The 19,470-nt window shown below is 34.1% G+C and overlaps 1 protein-coding gene across 1 annotated transcript in view; it reads left to right on the top strand.

The window, feature by feature from the left end:
* LOC124372528 (dmX-like protein 2) overlaps nt 1-19,470 on the top strand; it is a 52,769-nt gene that overhangs the window by 6,759 nt on the left and 26,540 nt on the right. Inside the window, 12 exon segments of the mRNA XM_046830927.1 lie at nt 1,276-1,490; nt 2,543-2,823; nt 5,779-5,946; nt 7,678-7,823; nt 7,919-8,063; nt 9,672-9,821; nt 10,946-11,189; nt 11,968-12,113; nt 13,158-13,303; nt 14,633-14,745; nt 16,351-16,500; nt 18,824-19,057. Coding sequence (XP_046686883.1) covers nt 1,276-1,490; nt 2,543-2,823; nt 5,779-5,946; nt 7,678-7,823; nt 7,919-8,063; nt 9,672-9,821; nt 10,946-11,189; nt 11,968-12,113; nt 13,158-13,303; nt 14,633-14,745; nt 16,351-16,500; nt 18,824-19,057 — 2,138 coding nt within the window.

The raw sequence follows: 19,470 nt of genomic DNA, 5'->3' as shown, positions 1-19,470 counted from the left end.
ATTGCTTTTTAGAGTTGTTTAGAAAAGAACACAATCTTTTCAATGAACTGTTCAAATGGGAAATGTGCAGCCTCATACGAAGATACAAGATACAAACATGTTTATTCTCCATCGAAATTCAAATAAGGAAATTCAACAATAATGTAAGGAATTATGTACTGTATAGACCAATTGCCTGTGTGCAGAGAGGAGTTCATATTATGGACTGACTTTTGTAAAATTCCACTGAAATAAGTTTTATTTTTTTATAGTTTATAAACAAATTTAGATGATATTAACCCTTCGCACACCACTAATAAATCCATTAACTTTCCTATAACACCAAGACAAGTAAAAAAATTTTGTTTCTTTAAGTTCAGAGCTAATTTTTATTATAACTAAATTATAAAAGGTAAAAGCAAAATAAAGTATAAAACAGGGCATTTTATTTAAAATTAGTGTATTTATTGATACAAATTAAATGTTTACAAAACTGATTATTTCAAATAAATTTGAATTTTATTGTAAAATGTAAAACATTTTACTATAAAACGAGATACATATTTTAAACTGATCACAACACTACCATAGAATGAACAATAATAACAAGATACATAGTAGATGTGCACTCGTGACAACAGAGAAAGCAGTAATACACGCCATAGATATGATTGGTTATGGCTCTGTAGGAGACGCAGAACTGACGAGTGTGTGTTTAGATTTAGGCTAAGGGCGCTCCCCTCCCCCTGCTGCAGAATGAAGGTCGTTTATAAATACTTCCTTGGCAACTGCGATAAGTAAGGAGCATGCACCAGGCAATTCCAAGGCCTTTTGTAAACTAAAAAATTCTTCAAGAGACATAACCTATAATATCGGATATAACTGTATTTGGCATTTTGGTAAAAGTCTGTCATTCTAATATATACGGGGTGGGAAGAGTTAATATAAGATATAGATAAATTATGAAAATCGAGAGAAAAAGTTAAGGCTATAATAAAATCTAAATGAAATGTTGTGTTAAAAAGTGTATTTAAAAAACCCTTAAAAACAAAGTATGAGTAATAAACATAAGTTAATATTAGTATTAATGTAGAAACTAGAGCAAATATAAAGATGTAAATATTCATGTACATTCACTAATGTCTAATTTTGAAACATTGTCAATAAGAACTAAGAAGAAGAGCGGCTCCAGACAACTGCCTTGCACAACCCCAGCTAACATTCAGCTGGTGTTTTGTGGTGTGGTGCAGACTGCAGCGCTCCTACTGTCTAAGTCAACACTGTCGCATGTTACAGGGTGGTGGAGTGGCTCGACGAATATCATCCCGGTTCGTTCAGACAAGCACAAGTATCATTCTCGACTCGCATCCCGTCAGCGTTCCCGCTGGGCGACGCAATGACCATGTCCAACAATGTCTGCCTGTATCACACATCGTGCTGTCACCTGCAGCTGGTGTTTCGTGACGTAGTGAAGACTGCCGCCGCCACCAAGTCTCCACCCAACGGCCCTGGTCAGTATGGTGGCACTTTGATAATCATTAGGGGAACCAATGGTTTCTTGTCTTTTGATTAACCTTTTTCTCCAGATGTTATGTTGGCTCAAAATAGTAATTTCTCAGTGGACGTTAAAAGATAATAGTATATTCATCAATAATTAAGTTATTTAGTAAAAAACCCGACATCTGAGGAAGCATCTTCACAAAATCTGCATTTTCTGGGATCCGCTCTGTAGAATGTGAAATGAGCAGGAGGAAACTGCTGAACATTTGCTCTTTGATTGTCCTGCAATAGCAAGAGAGCGGTATGCCATCTTTGGTAGTTTGGACAAGGGTGGTGAATTTCCCCAGGAGGACCTGAGCAGTTGTTTTTGGTGGTTTGTAAAACTGCTGAAACGATAAACTGGTTGGCCTCATGGTAGGCCTGGGTATGTCAAAAGCCCTTGAGGCTTAAATGCATGGCAGTAGGCTGCCCCTTAGAAGAAAAAGAAGGAGAAGAAGAAACCTAATAAAACTAATGTTAAAGTGTGGTAAACTAAAGACCAAATGTGTGTGAGCCATTAAAATTAATTTTGTTTGTTTCTCTTCAGTTTGTTTAAATTTCCAGATCTAGTCTGATTAAACTTTTGTAATTTAATTTTAGGAGTCTAAAATGCTGTAATGGTCGAGTTGTTTTCCATAAAAAATAAAATGTTCGATTATTTATTCATTTTAGTGTATTTTTTATAACATGTATATTATTTTATAACAGAGCATTTTAAAAAGTCTTATACACTGAAAGCCGTTGTATGGATTTGAATTATACCCTTTAAACAAAAGTTCTTGCAAAACTCTACACTAATTATTAAGGGAATAACATTCATAAATGTTAGTATATTTCAAGGAAAAATCAAAGTTGACTGTGAATAAAGTTGTCTTTTAAATGTTGTTGGCAAATCGTAATAAAATGAAACTTTTTAATATTAAATTGAGAAGTACAAACTTACTGTTTCAATTTTAAAATTATTTTATACTACTCAAAACTGTGGTAAAGGATTGTATCAAAACAAAGTTGTTACACGTTCCAGCGACCGGTAATGAAGATCCGCAGTCGACACCGTTACCCAGTGTGATAGAAGAGGACACGGACCCGGAGACTACGGGGGCAGGAGAGGGCGGGGCGACCCTAGGCGGAGACTCCGCCGGGGCCGAACGTGGACCCGGTAGCTCGACGGGGGGTGACACTCCTTCCCTCCATGACCTGCTGACCGCACCCCCCTCACCTACACTCAGCATGGTCACCAAACACAGCAACGGTACACTCAACCTGTGGCAGTTGACCTTCGCTGACAAAACCAAGTTCACACAGGTAGGTTTGCCCAAATTGTTTCATTTTTTGACAGCATTTTTTAACAGTGTAACAAAGAAACTGTGAGTTTTTAAGGTGTTAAGGATATTCTGTCGTCCATTTGACTCTCCGTATCGTATCGTGGTTTTGTAAGTAAATGTAACTTGAAATTCGTACATTCTACGTTTGTGCATTGGACTTTGTCTTCTCGTGAGTAACAGACGATCATCAGTAAGCAAATTACTGAATGGTATTTGTCATACATTGTGAAATAACTTTAAATAGATAACCAAAATGAAAAATTATCATGTTTTGTTAAAAATATATAACTTGCAGTTTATATTTTCTATATGTTTATTATCTGCTGGATCTATGCAGAAATGAAAGTCTGATTGGCAGTAATTTTTTCAAATATTTTAAGTTTACAATTTATATTAAAAACCTATTTTTCCAGTGTATGCCATATACTAAAGAAGTCCATTTTATAATCTATCAAATGAATGTAGAATGTACATGATTTAACATAGTTCTTTCTACAGGATTTGATCAGAACTGGTTCGCTGTAGTCTCAACGGGTAGTCCGACTGTTTGACCTCAGTGAGGTCTCCCCAGCACTCAAGCACACTTTAATTCAGTCGCCTGAGGGCATGCGTAATGACATGTAAATTTTACAACCAAAATTTTCAAATGAATTAGTATTTCTTTTTTAACCCTTTGCATGCCAGCCCATTTTCCAAAAGTACTACCCAGAAAGGGCAGTAAAACACCAAGGGCATTTTCAGCAGTTTTGCAAGCTTTCACTAAATGTATTATAACTTTTTTATTTTTTAACAGATATTGATGATTTTTTTACCATTATTTTTCTTATGAAATGCCCTTGTTCTGTTGGTAAATTTTAGTTGCATAAATGTAATTTAAACTTATAAAAAATTTAAAAATTAAGAAAAAAAGTTTAACATTTCCAAAAAACATTTTTTTTAGCACAAATAAGTGGTTTAAAAAAAACTGTATGCTGATTTCCTGTTATATCCTAGTAAACTATATCTAACCCTTAACCTAATTACAAAATTTCAAAAGCCTACCTTATATAGAAGTCCAGTTATGATTTTTTTCACTAAATGTGACACGGGCACAGTTTTTGTAAAATTTACGGTAAAATAAACGGTTTGTAATTTGCATGGACGTTGTATGTAATGTTACACTATATTCACAAATAAATATTTGACACTATACAAATCGGTACTTTGGGATTATATTAACCACATCAGTATGAAGAACACAAAAATATAAATTTATAGATATATTATAAACAAACATTGTAGAACGAAAAAACAACTTTTTAATTACAAAATTACAAACTTACAAAGATTATCAATTGTTAATGAGGTCAGATTCGCTTAAACTTTTTTCAATGAACTTAGAACATTATAAAACGATGTATTTGAGTAACAGAACTAACATTCCATCAATCAACAAGCATTTCCAGGTATTGTGGTCGCTGTTATCTTATCTTTCTCGAGAATCCCGATTACGGCAGGCCGCGTGGCATCACATGATTATTTAAGTTTTTTGCACGGTACATAATTGCCTTTCCATTACAATTCAATTTATATTTCTGATCAGCCCCTCTAGAATTATATTTACTGATAGATACTATCTCGAGGGATGTTTTTTCTTTCGTTGACATCAGCGCAAGCTTCGGAAGCACCTTCGGCCGGAGGCACTCGCGTTTTGGGTGGCGGAGTTTGATCAAGAATAATAACAAGTTTTGTGTGTTTTTTTTTCAATAAAGAGTTTAGTTTTTGTTTGGTAATGTTTGTTTTTGTTGAATTTTTGTGTTTGGAGAAATGTAGGGGTAAAATACGAAAGTACAACAAAGCGAACGGGCGGCGAGACTCTGCAATCACGTTATCTACTACACCGCTCGACTTTGACCTCTGTCTGAGGATGGGGAGGGGTTTGCGATAAGACAATTCCTGTTTTATACTGACGAAATATTGTTCTACGCTAATCTAGTAATCAGTAGAAACTAAATGTCAACTGTCTGAGGATGGGGAGGGGTTTGCGATAAGACAATTCCTGTTTTATATCGACGAAATATTGTTCTACGCTAATCTATTAATCAGTTGAAGCTAAATGTCAAATAACGATTCATGTCTGGGTGTGGTCTGTATAATCCCAAAGTACCAATGAATCTAATAAAAGGGGCATAGTAAAAATGCCCTAACAACAAAAGTAATGAGAGAATTATAAACGTAAACAACGCATAGCAACACAAACGTAACCTCAATCTCGACCAAACAATTCAACAGCTGCGAAGCTCAAATACGACCAAACAAACAGTCCATAAAGGAATTAACTACTTTGTGGTTGCAAAGCAACTAATCGACTATCGATTGGTCAAAATTTCGCGGCAATAAGATGAACTGTAAGAAAATTACAGGCGAAAAACGTGACGTACCTATATTACGGCCGTTGGCGATTTTCAGTTGTGTAGCCGACGGCCGTAATACCGGTACGTTGGCATGCAAAGGGTTAAACTATCACCCATATTCGGAAGAGTTTTATAGAAAAATAAGAAACACATCTTTAGCTCTAGCATCCTTTAATGCAGAAGATGACAGAACAATAAATAGCCATAGCATTTATAGTTTTATAATTTTCAGACAAGTATATCATAAAATGAATCCCAAAACACAATTTACCAGAAAAAATACTGAGCGAAGCTCAGTTCCTGATATTTCAAATCATTATGCTTTACAGTATCGAAAGCCTTTGACATGTCAACAGATCTAAAACTTACACATAAACCTTCTTCAAAATAATTAACAGTATTATCTACTAATTTAACGTTCATTCAGATTTCTACCTCCACACAGTGAATGAAGTGGCAGTACACTAATAAGCTACTGCAGTGTCCACCTAAGGGAGTTACCATTCTATTTTGACAATTTCAATATAATAACGTGTGTGCAGGTCCTGAGTATCGGCCATGCGTCCCGAGCGTCAGGTCACAGGTTCCGAGTGAACGACATAACCTGTCATCCCGTGCTCCCGCTGCTGCTGACCACTTCCCACCACAACCTGCCCGAGGATGCTCCTGTGTGCCAGAGTCCTTGTTGCGACGACCCCACCACGCTCACCGTGAGTAGTAGATGGATATATCAGAATGGTAGACTTTGACCAAAACGCCAAACACGAGTATATATCCCATATTACACATTGTGTCTCTTATAGAGTTTTTTAGTTCACAAAAGACCCTGGAAACGGCAGGTGCATGCTCTGCTTATCTGGGTTGATAAGGTGCTTATCTTGCTTATTATGGATCACAGTTGATAAGGTACTTATCAGGTTGATATGGTGCTTATTATGGCTGATGGTTGATAAGGAAGTATTTATACACAACATCCATTCCACCAGCAAGGGGAGGGAGTGCCCTTTGCCTAGCACTATCCACCTGCTCTTTTGTGTGTCCTACAGAGCCATAACCAAATATATCCTATCTGCCCAGATAGTAAGATAAGATGATAGACCTTATCTGTGAAACCTTAGATAAGGAAATCCTCTAATAACTGGTAGTTTATATAATTTATCAGTTTTATTAGTCTGTACCAAGAATTTCAACTTAGATCAAATTCACAGTATAGTCAATTGTTATTTTTAAATTTTTATCAATTAATATGGTAATTTTAACTAAAATTCCATGTTTAATATTTTTGCATTTACATCTTATATCATATTTTTATAATAAAAAATTAGCTTTGAACTTAAAGAAAAATATATTTTATAGACGTCTTGGCGTTATAGGGAAATCAATTGATTTATTAGCAGCGCACGAAGGGTTAAACTGTTGTACCAGTGTGCTTTGAACGTTGCTTGGTTATAATGAAAGGGAGATCCAGAAGCACACAGTATTTGAGTGGGCTGTAAACAAAGCGATATCAAATTCCAGGTCAACCCCAGCTTTCAGTAGCAGGCACTGAACGTGAACAACTTTGTGGTGTATCACTTTCAAGTACAAAACTGCAAAACATTCTGTCACAGTTTTGATTTTAAAATATACAGTGTATGTGTGGGAAGTGTGTACTTTTAACACGTTAACACACTATAAATCTCTATTGGTGATTGAGTGAGAAATATTTAAATGCTACAGGATTTGCTTGTGTAAAACCTAACTTTTCACCAACTTGTGTAAAATTGTGAATAAATATCAAAGTCCTACGACAGCTTTGTATTCTGTTTGAGACATATTTTTATAATTGTTCTCAGAGTTTCTGTGAATTAAGTGTTACAGCCATATGTACAGTCTGAGACTTGAGTTGCATATTAGTTATTCTTCATTGGATAATGTGAAAAATTAAGAATAGAAATAGGATTATTATTTATAAGTAGAACTTTATTATAGTAATGGTTTGTAGGTAATAACATATTGTTGTTGTCAGTAATAAGATATGAAAAGTACAAGGAGTTTTAAGCGTTTTATAAATATATATATTTATAAAATTTTGTTGAATGAAATGATACGTCTTAATTTTGCTCAAAGGGTATAAATTAATATTGCCTCTTACCTAATTTAATTTGTTAAAAATTTGCCAATCAATGAACACCAACTATCATATTCTTATATCCTTACATGCCCTCAGTTTGAAAATAAATTAATGTAGCTTATACATTTCATTTTTCAAACTTTTGTAAATGTTCCATTATAAAAAATAGGAACTGATCGAACTAATTATGCTACTTAATAGTAGTAAAATATAATATGTATTCATGTAGTAAAGAATACACCGTTAGCACAGTTTTCAAACTCAATTTTTCAACTACTATAAAAATATTGAATTTGAAATATTTCATGTGATTATGTTGGTATTACAGGGTTTTTGTAGTGAACTGATCCTATGGCGTGTGGATGCCGTCGGCCCACTGTCCAAGTCTGGAGGCGTGTCTGAACTTGCGCGAATCAACTCACCGAAGATGTCAGCCTTCTCAAACGTGGCCTGGATACCAACTTTACTGCCAAGGTGAGATATATCTGAAGAATTTCCTTGGAACCCGGGGACTCTGTACTTTATGAGCTAGAGATTTATCGAGATATGTTCTGTTTTCCTGTTGACAGCACAACACTAGGCAACCTGTCCAATTCTCCAAGTGCCTGTTTTGTTGCTTCGGACGGGGAGAGTCTCCGTGTGTATCAAGCTGTCATCGATGCCCGGACACTGCTCGCAGAGGTCTCTACTTCCGAGAGGCGCAGTCGCATGATGGTGAGTGGGAAGTAATCTCTGTAGGGCTTTTAGACCATTTATCCATTAAATTTAATTTTCACATTATGAACTTGTGAATTTTATCATATAATAATATATTTTCTATATTAATATAATGATCAAGACATGATTCCATATTGTATCAATACTCGTATGTTGAATTGCATTATTTTTAGTGATTTATGTCTTTACGTTTTACAAATTGATTAATTTCAATAGACATGTTACACATTCATAAAAAATTGTTTTACGTTTGTGGGTGCTTTATTATTGATCCAAAAATATCAATCAATCATCTTCATCGGCATTGACATGTATGACAAAGGCCAGCTTGCAATAATATATATTAGATGCAATAAATATAATATAATAATTATTATATTAATAATAATTATAATAATATATTACATTATAATGATCAAAAATTCTAAAATAAAAGACTTGCATTAAAACATCACCTCAATAATTAGATTTGGGTATATATTAATTATTGTGTTTTGTTATTGAGTGCAACCTAGCATATCTGGAAAATCGTTGGTACAATGTATACGATTAAAAAATCTTACTGAAAATAGGAACTGAGGATATAGTTCTGTAGCTGGATGGACTTCTCTCCTTTACCTTTTTTTGTAGACGGAATTACTTTTGTGCTTTTTGATATAGTTTCTGATCTAACATTATCTATATATATATATATATAAATGAATGTTTGTGTGTTTGTCCTTTATTTAATCGTAAACTATTTGACCGATCATTATGAAAATTTGTATATTAATGTACTTTTCAACGGAGAAGGTTTATATGCTATGCCTATTGATGTATCTCACCACCAGGCGGCAATGCAAAAGTTAAAAGTTTTTGAAGCGCCTCTACACTATAAACTGCGATTACGAGACAGTTAAGTATATTAAATAGCGAAAAACTATTTGAAGGCGCTAAGCTTTGATGTATATTTGTCTTCAAAATACATTTCTGGTTGAACTTAAAGCTTGCGTGTTAGACCACTTTATAATAAAGTACATGTACGTAAACAATGGCTATAAACATACACTTTTGACAGATTTTCTTGATCGTGGCAACAATACAAACTCTACATCGTCGTTGGAAATATAATTCACTTGAACCAGAAGTGCACATACACGGGCAAAGCTTACGAAAAGCGTGCGAAGCCGCGGGAAACAGCTAGTATTAAATAAATATGTTATTGGTTCAAAAACTAAATCAATTATATTTTTAATAGCATAATTAGAAAACCCATAGTAATCTTGGCTTTTAGATGAACTAAGACTAGATACACATTTCATTACATTAGTTGTTTGAATTACAACATGGTTATTTACCAGTTCCAAGGCATAACTTATCTGGCACATCCATTTTTACTTTATTTAAATCCAATGCTTTATTAACATCAATACAAAAATCATTAAAAATCTTATATTCTATTAGAATATTGTGATTCCTTTTGTTTTGTTTGACTCGGCTTTGATAAAAGGTGTGTCTGAGAAGATGCAAGTACCAAACATGCCTGTTCACTGTATGTCTATTGTATTCTATAACATATTGAATTGTATGTGATACATTCCTGAACCGCAATGCTCTGGTATGCAGGGGTCGCAGATGAGCTTGTCGACCGATCTATCGTCAGAAGACGGAGCCAAACACAACTCTCTCCACGACCGTATCAAGATCGTGTCCCAACAGTCGACAGCTCGACCTGGCTGTGTTATACAGTTGGACGCCATCGCTGACGCCACTCATGTAAGTTGACTGTACACGTACCGCAGTGAGTTGTTCTCTCACTTCCGTGTGAGTTTCACAGCCTTCAAGTCATTAATACGTTGCACAAATCTGTTCATTTCTCAATTGAAAAATTGTGTTTTTTTAGAATTTTGCTTACCAGCTCAAAATGCTTTTGTTTTTAAAACTTTTGTACGTTAAATACGTATAAAATGTCTCTTTATAGCTTACGGAAAATGTTCTTTGGGATCTAGATCATAGTAATTGTACTCACATATAAAAACAAAATAAAAATAGCTCCACTATAAAAGATTCTGTTATTAATAGAAATTTGATCACCAGTTCCAGGATTAAATTAACTTTTGCAATTAATTAATTAAAACAGAAAAAACAAATATTTATTATAAAGCCAGGCATGTGAATTATGTGTATCGTTTTGATACATTGTGATTTAATCATGTTTTGTTTAAACAAATAGATGGTTATATTTTTTTATTTGTATTATTTTATATTGAAATGATTGTAGAAACACAAAAGCTTTTATTTAGTAAATGTATCAGGACACATTTATACAAGTTTGAGATCTTTAATCCCATTTTGTAAATGATAAAAAAAGTTCAGTTACAAATTATTTAATTGATACATTGCAAAATATGCAAGAGTTCTCATGTTTATTTTATTCAAGATGAGATAATTAAGATTTAGTTAAATTAATTACCTCCGTCATACATTGCAAATGTTGTAGCGTGACTACACGTGTTTATTATTAAAGATTATCTTATTATTTTGTGTTTGTGTGTATGATTTTTATGGATGAAGCCACCTGGTGGATTGATGGACGTATTGTTTGATAAAAGCCTGAGGATAACGTTCTGACATTGAAATAAATGTATTCACACTACAAAATTTGGAATGTATGATGGAAGTAATTAATTCAAATACTATTTATATGCCAGTAAGCATTTCCAGGGCTAAAATAATGCTTAATAACGAAACTAAAACTTCATAACGTGCGTTCTGTCTGAACGTGAAAGGTGTATACGTCAATTCGGATGTGGCAGTAAAACAGCTGTCTCAGTAGAACTGAACAGTTGAGATATTATACTTGTATCCTCTGTGGAACGGTTGTGTCCGTGTGTTGGCAGGACTGGCAGAACACACAGTTCCTGCACGTGTTCCAAGAGCAGCTGATCACGGGGGAGAGCGAGGGCGGGGTCGCTCAGCAGTTGGGTCTCAGTCTGACAGAGGGACGGCTCAGTGCCATAGTGGATCTGCAACAGAACGCAGAGTTCGAGGAGCCCTTCTACCTCGTGGTGCTGGAGCGCACCACACAGGGCACCACCATCCACACATGGCGCATTGTCATCTCCTCTCAGACCGATAACAACGGTGAGAAATATGATTTAAGTAATCGGTAGTAAGGTATTTCTTAAACGCGTTAGTTATGGTTATGTTCCATATAATTTATTGTGTGGTAATAACCATATTGAAGTGTGCTGGAAAATGTCGCATCTTCTGCTACCAAAGTATTAAAAATTGCTTATTGTGGTCTTGCTACTTCCCATTGTGTTAATTAATGTATTAACCCTTCCACTGCTAACACCCAGTTTTCTAGTTGCTGACAATCTAGGTGTTATTAACTGCCAGCATCCTGTTTTATGGATTTTTTCAAAAATAAAATTTAGTAAAAGTCAATAAGAAATTATTTTATGTATGCATAGAGTTTAGAATTAAATACGTTACACAAAGATAATTATTTTGTATAAAGAAATCAACATACAAATCTGCCAATAAAGAAAAGGAGTTCATACAAAGTGCTACTCTATGCACTCCTGCTAATATTTGGAATTTCGACTTTAATTTGGATTAACTGGAATTTTTTAGAGTTCTGTAAATATAATAAGTGCAATTTTAGTTTATAAATTCCTAAGACTGAATTATAAAAATAACATTATATAAGTATGCTGTTATTTTGTGAATGTTTTGTTTAAGGTTTACAAGAACGTATTTAGTTAATAAATACATATTTATTTAGTCATTTTATCAATTTAGGAATAATTTAATTATTTAGTTATAAGTATTTTGACTTTGCTAATGAGTTGCATTATGAGTTTTTATGTAAATAATACGACAGTAAAATATTTGAATTTGAAGGTCAATGTTACAGAGTTGAACGGTAGCCTAATGTATGTCCCGGACAGTCAGCTGGTGCAGGACGACACTGTGGAGGATATGGACTCGTCGTCAAGAGTGTGTGAGGATTCAGGGCACGGACTTGTCAACACAGGACATGTACAGATTACCACAACTAAGGTGAGGGTGTGGTGTGTGGTCTAATCTAATTTTAATATTAGACATGGGCTGATCTATCGATTTTAAGGGGTCTCAAAGTGAATGACAAAATTCATCAATTGTTTGAAGTTGTTCCTAAAGATATATTGGCTTTTTGATTTTTAGTTGAGCTAGTTTTCATCTGTATTTATGTACAAACATTTGGAATCCAAATCGACCATTTTCAAAGTAGGTCTACAATTAGTTATCAGTAAAGAAATTAATTTTGGAATTGCCCAATCTCAAGTTGTAATCTTTGTGAGGAAGAACTTAACATTTTATTTTTGACTTTCTGTAAAATAATGATATTTATAGTACATTACCACAATGTATAAAGTAGTAATGAGTATGGAGTTCCTGCTTCGGAAGAATATTTTCTTCTGTGTTTTGAATGTCTTTTTTTATGGAAAAATGCCAAATTGTATTACCAACATAATGCTCAATGAAAATTCATTTATAAGCAATATTTATTTACAACCCTCTGAGCAAACATTCATACCTTTATAAAAGCTTGAACTAAGATAAGTAGTTTTTTTACTCAAGGCTCATTTTATTGCATAAATTTATAGGAATTCTACAAATTGTAATTTTAATGGGACTCTTCGTGCAGTTGGATAGAAAATTTTAAGGATCTAATGTAATAATAAAAGTAAAAAGATTGTCAATGTGAATATATATTTTGTACTAGGCCTTTTGAAATCAAAGTTTAGTTTTAATCAAAGAATATTTTGGTCAAAAATTTCGTGAATAGAAGATGGTTTTCCACAGCGAGACCGAAATATTTTTAAGGTTTGATTTATGATAGCAATTATTATTTAATGCAGTTTGAACGAGAAAACCTTCCTCTAGGTCAAGGTCAACTTGAAATGAATTGTATTGATTCTTAAATCATGTTTATTCAAATTGAAGTGTTGTAATGCACATTTAAGACAGATTTAGTGATTTATACAGTAGCTTTTTGACCATTTTTGGAGCAACGAATAACACAAGTGTCGTTCAGTATTGCCAATTCATCTATGTGCACAGGTCTGCACACAAGAACTGCCACTGCCCGATGGAGTGGATGTGATACACGCTGCCCCTGCGGGGGGTCACCTCAGTTCTGCCTCCATTTACCCAGCATGCTTTGCGCCATACATCATCGTCACAGCATGCTCCGATAGCACTATCAGGTCTGTACCCTTCATTGTTAGGGTCCTAAAGTAATGTTAAACATTTTTTTTAACGACTCCTATTTATGGAAATAATAAATGTAAAACTTAAGATTTGTTGAAAGTGTTACCAAAGAGGCAGCTTATCAAAATAAAAAAAGTTGAACCCTTTTAGTGCCGAAGTCTGTAGATACAGACATTGTGAAAACTACCAAAGAATGCTGATGCGGACATTAACAGAAAAAATGTTACATAATTAGTTTTTAATGTATTAAAATTTCTTGCTGTATTAACATCAGAATGAACCTATAGGATAAAATATTTACAGCTGTAAGATTAATCAGCTGTTTAGTAATAAATTTAGTGTAAAACAACAGATCAAAGTGAAATTTTAGCTTTCTAAAAAATGTTACTTTACAGTTTATAAAATATTAATGAAAAATTGTTTATGTTTTGTTCAGTTTTATTTTCTCTTTCATGGGGAAAAATACATATATTAAGTATATATATATATAATTTTTTTAAATACATTACGCTTAAAAGTAAACTTTGTTTCATAGTTTTAAGAAGTAAATTTATTTTTTCCGCTTACAGATAAAAACATTGGGAAAATATCGCAATATTTGTAATTTTTACAAATTTATTTAGTAAAATACTACAAAACGGCTGAAGTAGGCCTGGCACCCTTCAGTCATATTGAGTGGAAAATTCCCGCTATTCTTGAAAATGACTTAATTTATCCATGGCACTAAAAGGGTTAATAAGCAGATAAACACGTATCAAAATATTTTGTTCATAACTTATATAACTATTGGATCTCTTATACCACTTTGGTAGCAAGGATTGACTCCAAAACCCTCTTTCAATATTTAAAATGTTTCTATACAATTTTTTCCCAACTTCATACAAAACTTGATGGAAACATTATTCACAAATGGATCTGATCTCAACATTCGCATACAAACATTCTTTTTTTTAATATACCCAAAACGATCCTACATATTGTTTTTCTAAATCAACCGGAACATTAAAACAAAGGAGAGACACAGCCTACAAACTATACTTGTTCAGAGTTAAACTCGATGACCAGTGGTGCCAACCATACTGCTCCTGGGCACTACGTTGGCAAGAAATGTGAATAGTTCTGGAATTCTTTGGACATCTCTTGTACGATTATCTGGGGTTTGTAGTACAGAGTTGATTCAAGCTATAAGATCTTAAAAACAATCATTAAAAGATTAAAAGTACTTTACGTGTTCATTTAAATTTTCAGAAACTATTTTTAAGCAATCATTTTGTTTTGCACAATTTTTTTTGTTTAATTGGTTATGATCATGATTACTGTTTTAGATTCTGGAAGTGTAAATTAGGGAAGAAAGTGAATGGAAAGATAGAACAGACGTACGAGTGGCAAGAGTGGGAGATGCTGCGTAAGGATAAAGAATCCATGATTGAGATTTCAGGTAAGGGTCTTCTGTTGAGAATTTAAATTTCTAATTTGAATTGTATAGGTTTGTACGGTACAAGCTCAGCTTAAGATACATGTATATCACTCCCTTTAGGGACCATTTTAGGTACTTTCTTCATTTAGCATTAAATTACTCAATTTATACTGTGTTGAAAATAAATTGTTTACTTAAAATTACTATGATGCCATGTAGATGGGGAGTTTGCTTCCTCTTACGAAGACCTTGAGTGAAGTATTTTATAAAACAATCTTTTTTCTGGTTGGTAAAACTGTTATCAGCTGATGTGTTAAGCTTCCAAGCGTACATTAGGATGTTGCAGTGGTGGTATGGTTACTTTTTACTTGATCAATAAATTAAAATCGGAATGTTTAATACTCTACATTATGAATGTTTAATTTTTTCTAAAATATTGTATTTATACCCTTTTTAGAATTGTATTTTATGGTACATTTATGTAACTTAAAAAATGTAAAATATCCAGTGCATCAAATTATTTCCAAATAGAATAAACTTTTTGAATGAAAAAATTTATAAAAAGTGTCAGAAAACCTTTTCAATGGAATATCGTATTCATAATTACATACTGCTTTCAAAAAATAAACTGCACTTTAAGTAGTGCATTTGCTATAAAAAAATTAAGTTCGTCAAATCACAATTGCTTATCCGGCTTTAGTGATATTTGACTTATCTGTTGCAACATTAGGTTAAGTACAACAGGGATTACTGTATTATCGTTGTTTCAATCCAAAAAAATAAAGTAAAAGTAACACTTTGATGGTTAATTTATGAGTCAGTTATTTGAAAATTATTAAAAGTCTAAATTAATCCAGGAGGGTTCACTTCTGGCTGGATTATTCCTTCTATTTGAACCCGCAGGGGACACAGAAAAAAATCGATGTGTTACTTAAATCTGGGCAACTTTATGGATGTCCAGGAGCGGCACATCACTAACCGCAAATGTTGAGATTCTGGGGTGAAAGGGCAGTTCAATAGGTCTAGTCTACTGTGGGAGATGACTGTTGGAGTTTGGTGAGGTTCTCTCCCTAACTATTAGAGGTTCTTGCTAACCTCAACAAGGATGTGTCACCCCCTGCCTGCTTTGACTGTAGAGGTTGGTTCAGAGCTGACCTCCCCTTCTTCCGGGACATGACTGAGATGTAGTGCCCTAATTCTTCCTCATGGAGCTCGTTAGGAGGCGGCCCCTATTCCTTAACCTTACCCATCATGGATATTCTGTCACTCAAGAAGCAGCGCTAAGGTTCTTACAGAAGTAGGTGCAATTTATAAGCTTCTTGTCCTAAGAGAATAAAAAACAAAAAAAAGTCTAAATAGATCTGCTTTGTAGTAGTGAAATATATAATGTAAAATGTGATAAACAATCTCCCAGGTTAGATTCCTAAAAAGTAGAAGAGGAGGATTTTTACTGTATGGTTACCCACTGCTGAGAGAAAACCCACATTACAGGTTGGCCACCAGTAAAAAAAAGTTGATACTATTATAAAAATAGTGAAACAACATTCAGTAGCGTAACGGTGCATTTACATATTGCATACATGGTGTACATCTGATGTTATATTTGTATTAATGCTGTTTCTACAGGTCAGCCGTTGAACATCAACGCAGCCTACAGTGGACGGATAGCCTGTGCCTACAAGTATGGCAAGTCATTTACAAGGCCTTCTCGGAAAGATCCAGACTCCAGATACGTCAACTTGTGTGTGGCCATATATGAATGTGAAAGCACTGGCGGTAAGTGTAGAATCAGCTGACGTGATACAAGTCAAGATTTGTTACTTTTACGAACTGAAACTTTGTTAGATTAGCTCTGTTTTGAAATTTGTCCAGCGTAGTGCCTCGAGAGCCCATCCACAAATGAGCTTTAAGTATATGTATATAGTGACCACTCAGGAACACATTAGAAGTTAGAAGTATTCTTCTGTGGGAACAATTGTTTGTGCATATATAAAATGCTGCTGGTATTTAAAAATCTCCAGGACCGTTGCTGAGACACGTGCTGGTTACATGATTTGCGTTTGATTTTGTTTTTTTATTTAGTTTGTTCAATTTCCACTAGAGGTCTTTCAAATGTCCTTTCCAAGTATTTAGATGCTACATTGAATTAAATAACGTCATTTGTTAAGGATTGATTGGCTGATTATTCTTCCTTGTTTTTGGTTTCATTTATCATATTTCAGTGAAATTTTTTTTCGGTATCTGACAGTTTTTTTTACATTACATGTAATGATAAATTGTAAAAACGAGCTATCACCATTGCCAAACTTACAGCAAGTCTATACAACAAAACATCTGGGTGTAATTATAGATGAATGCTTGTCATGGACTACCCACATGGAGTTTTTATGTAGCAAACTGGGATCAGCTTTGTATGCAATTCGAAGAACTAGAACAATTTCCACTGTAGAGGCAGTTAAAGTCACATACTATGCACTTTTTTAAAGTCGTGTAAGATTTGGAATTTTGGTTTGGGGAGGCACATCAGGAGGGAATCTGCAGAGTTTTAGTTCTACAAAAGCATGCTGTAGGATACTCGCTGGGCTGAAGCCAAGAGAGTCGTGCAAGAAAGCATCAGGGAATTAGGAATACTCACAGTACCCTCCATCTATATAATTGAAGTAATTATGTATGCTGTAAAATATGTACAAGAGAATCTACAGAGATTTTACCACATCCATCAACATAATACAAGACATTCTCGTCATAACAGTTTATTCTACCTGCACATCGCCTAGAACTCTTCCAGAGAAAGCTGTCCTATGCCGGAGCAAAGTTCTTCAATACCCTACCAAGTCTCAAGAATAGTCTACCCACAACTCGATCTTTTTACTCCATTGATGGATTTTTGTACAGAAGTTATGAAACTCTGTAAATATTTAACATTGTATTGTTTTAAGTTAATACGACACAATTTCTAAACTTTATGTTTATGAAATAAAGATATTCTGATTCTGAACGTGGTGATTTTGAAATTGAATTGTTGTATAGTGATTGTGAATATAACTAAAGTAATAGTGATATGATTGTAACATGAAGGTTATCTATCGTATTTGCCTCTGCAACTTACAAATTGTTTCAAAACTAGCGAATTATTGTAATAAATTGAGATATGACAGAGTTCATGGCCTGTGATATGAGTAATTTTAACTTTTCATTTGTAAATTTATGTGTTTATCTTTTTAACTAATTTAAGATTATTTTTTAATTGTTACACCACTTTTAAGTTATTGTTAATTCTTTATATTCCTTTTTTTACTTCACACTTAAATTGAATTTTTTGATAACATTATTGTAAATTCTTAACAACAATAACATTTCTTAAATCTAAGTAATTTTCCTCTCAGTTCATGATGCCACTACGTGTGTCCAATCAATGTATTGTGTTGTCGTAACATTCTATCCTTATCCAGTTGCAACTAGAATGCACTGCAATCTATCGACCAAATAAGGAATTAAATTAATATTTCTCTATTCCCAGTAACTGTAGTAAATATACGTTAGAGTTGTTTTTACCCGAGTGTCATTTAGTGTATCATATCAAATTATTAAACTACCAGAGCATTTGGTAGAACAAACTCAAAAATTTGGAAATAATTATATATATATATATATATATATATATATATATATATATTGAAACCGTTTTAAATGAGTTAAAACTATAACTTAAATTACATCTCACTTCGTACATTTGCTATAATGTAATAAATAACTAATCGAAAAACGTTGTACGCTTAAAGCAAACTAGTAAATGTTTAAAAATTGCATTTAAATTCCAGTCATTTAAAGGGCCGGGGGTTGAATACTAGCATTTAAATATGAGCTTAATTCAGAAACCAGACAGTCACTAGTTGTGTTCCACCGAGCGGAGGTAACAACTACCTGTAATTTCATGTCAGCTGAGCGAGAGATCGGTATGAACCACACTTTGTGGGCTGACAAGTGCAAGGGGTTAAATTATTCTAGGACAAATATGACAGGTGGTGAGTCGAACAATCTGTGGTGTTTGTATCCGGGTCGAGAACCTCTAGTTGTACTCTTGTCTGTGCTCTCCCAGGATCGGAGTGGGTGCTGGAAGACACACTGCACCTGAAGAACATCCACTTGCCCCGCATCCAGGTGGACCCCAGTGTGGACCTGAGCTACATCTACGATCACACGTTCCTCAGCAAGAAACAGCGGCTGCAGAACAACTTCATCAAGGCGATGAGCAACGAGGATCTGGACCCGAGACGCAACGGGGAGCTCAACGGCCTCACTGAGCCGGCCAGCCTGGTCAAAACCGGAGCTGGTGAGTGAAATCTTTTGAACAAAACATTGTAATTTGTGTAGTTCAGTACAGTTTTTAATGGGGATCTTGTCATTGTAGAAATCTTGGTTCCTGTCTTATTTTTCATTGTATCGTTTAAAGAATTTACTCACTAAATCATCCCTTTTTTTGCCAACTTGTATATTTCTGCTGCTCTGTTTGAAAAATGTACACACGTGACATGACATGACATAACAAGACATTGACTTAATTTCCTCACCAGTCCATTATCCAGTGTTCTTTCTCTCTCTTCACTGGCAATGAATTATCATTCTTTATCACTTGAAATGAATTTTTTTTCTTGCACCGTTCAAGTAAGGTGAAGCAGCATACTATATTTTTTATAAATGAAAGAAGTTTTGATATTTCAATTAAAAGCATCAAAATGGAAACAA

The sequence above is a fragment of the Homalodisca vitripennis genome, unplaced genomic scaffold (genome assembly GCF_021130785.1).
Source record: "Homalodisca vitripennis isolate AUS2020 unplaced genomic scaffold, UT_GWSS_2.1 ScUCBcl_3430;HRSCAF=8962, whole genome shotgun sequence".
In the NCBI taxonomy this organism is placed as follows: domain Eukaryota; kingdom Metazoa; phylum Arthropoda; class Insecta; order Hemiptera; family Cicadellidae; genus Homalodisca; species Homalodisca vitripennis.
This window is presented reverse-complemented; position numbering and strand designations above follow the sequence as displayed.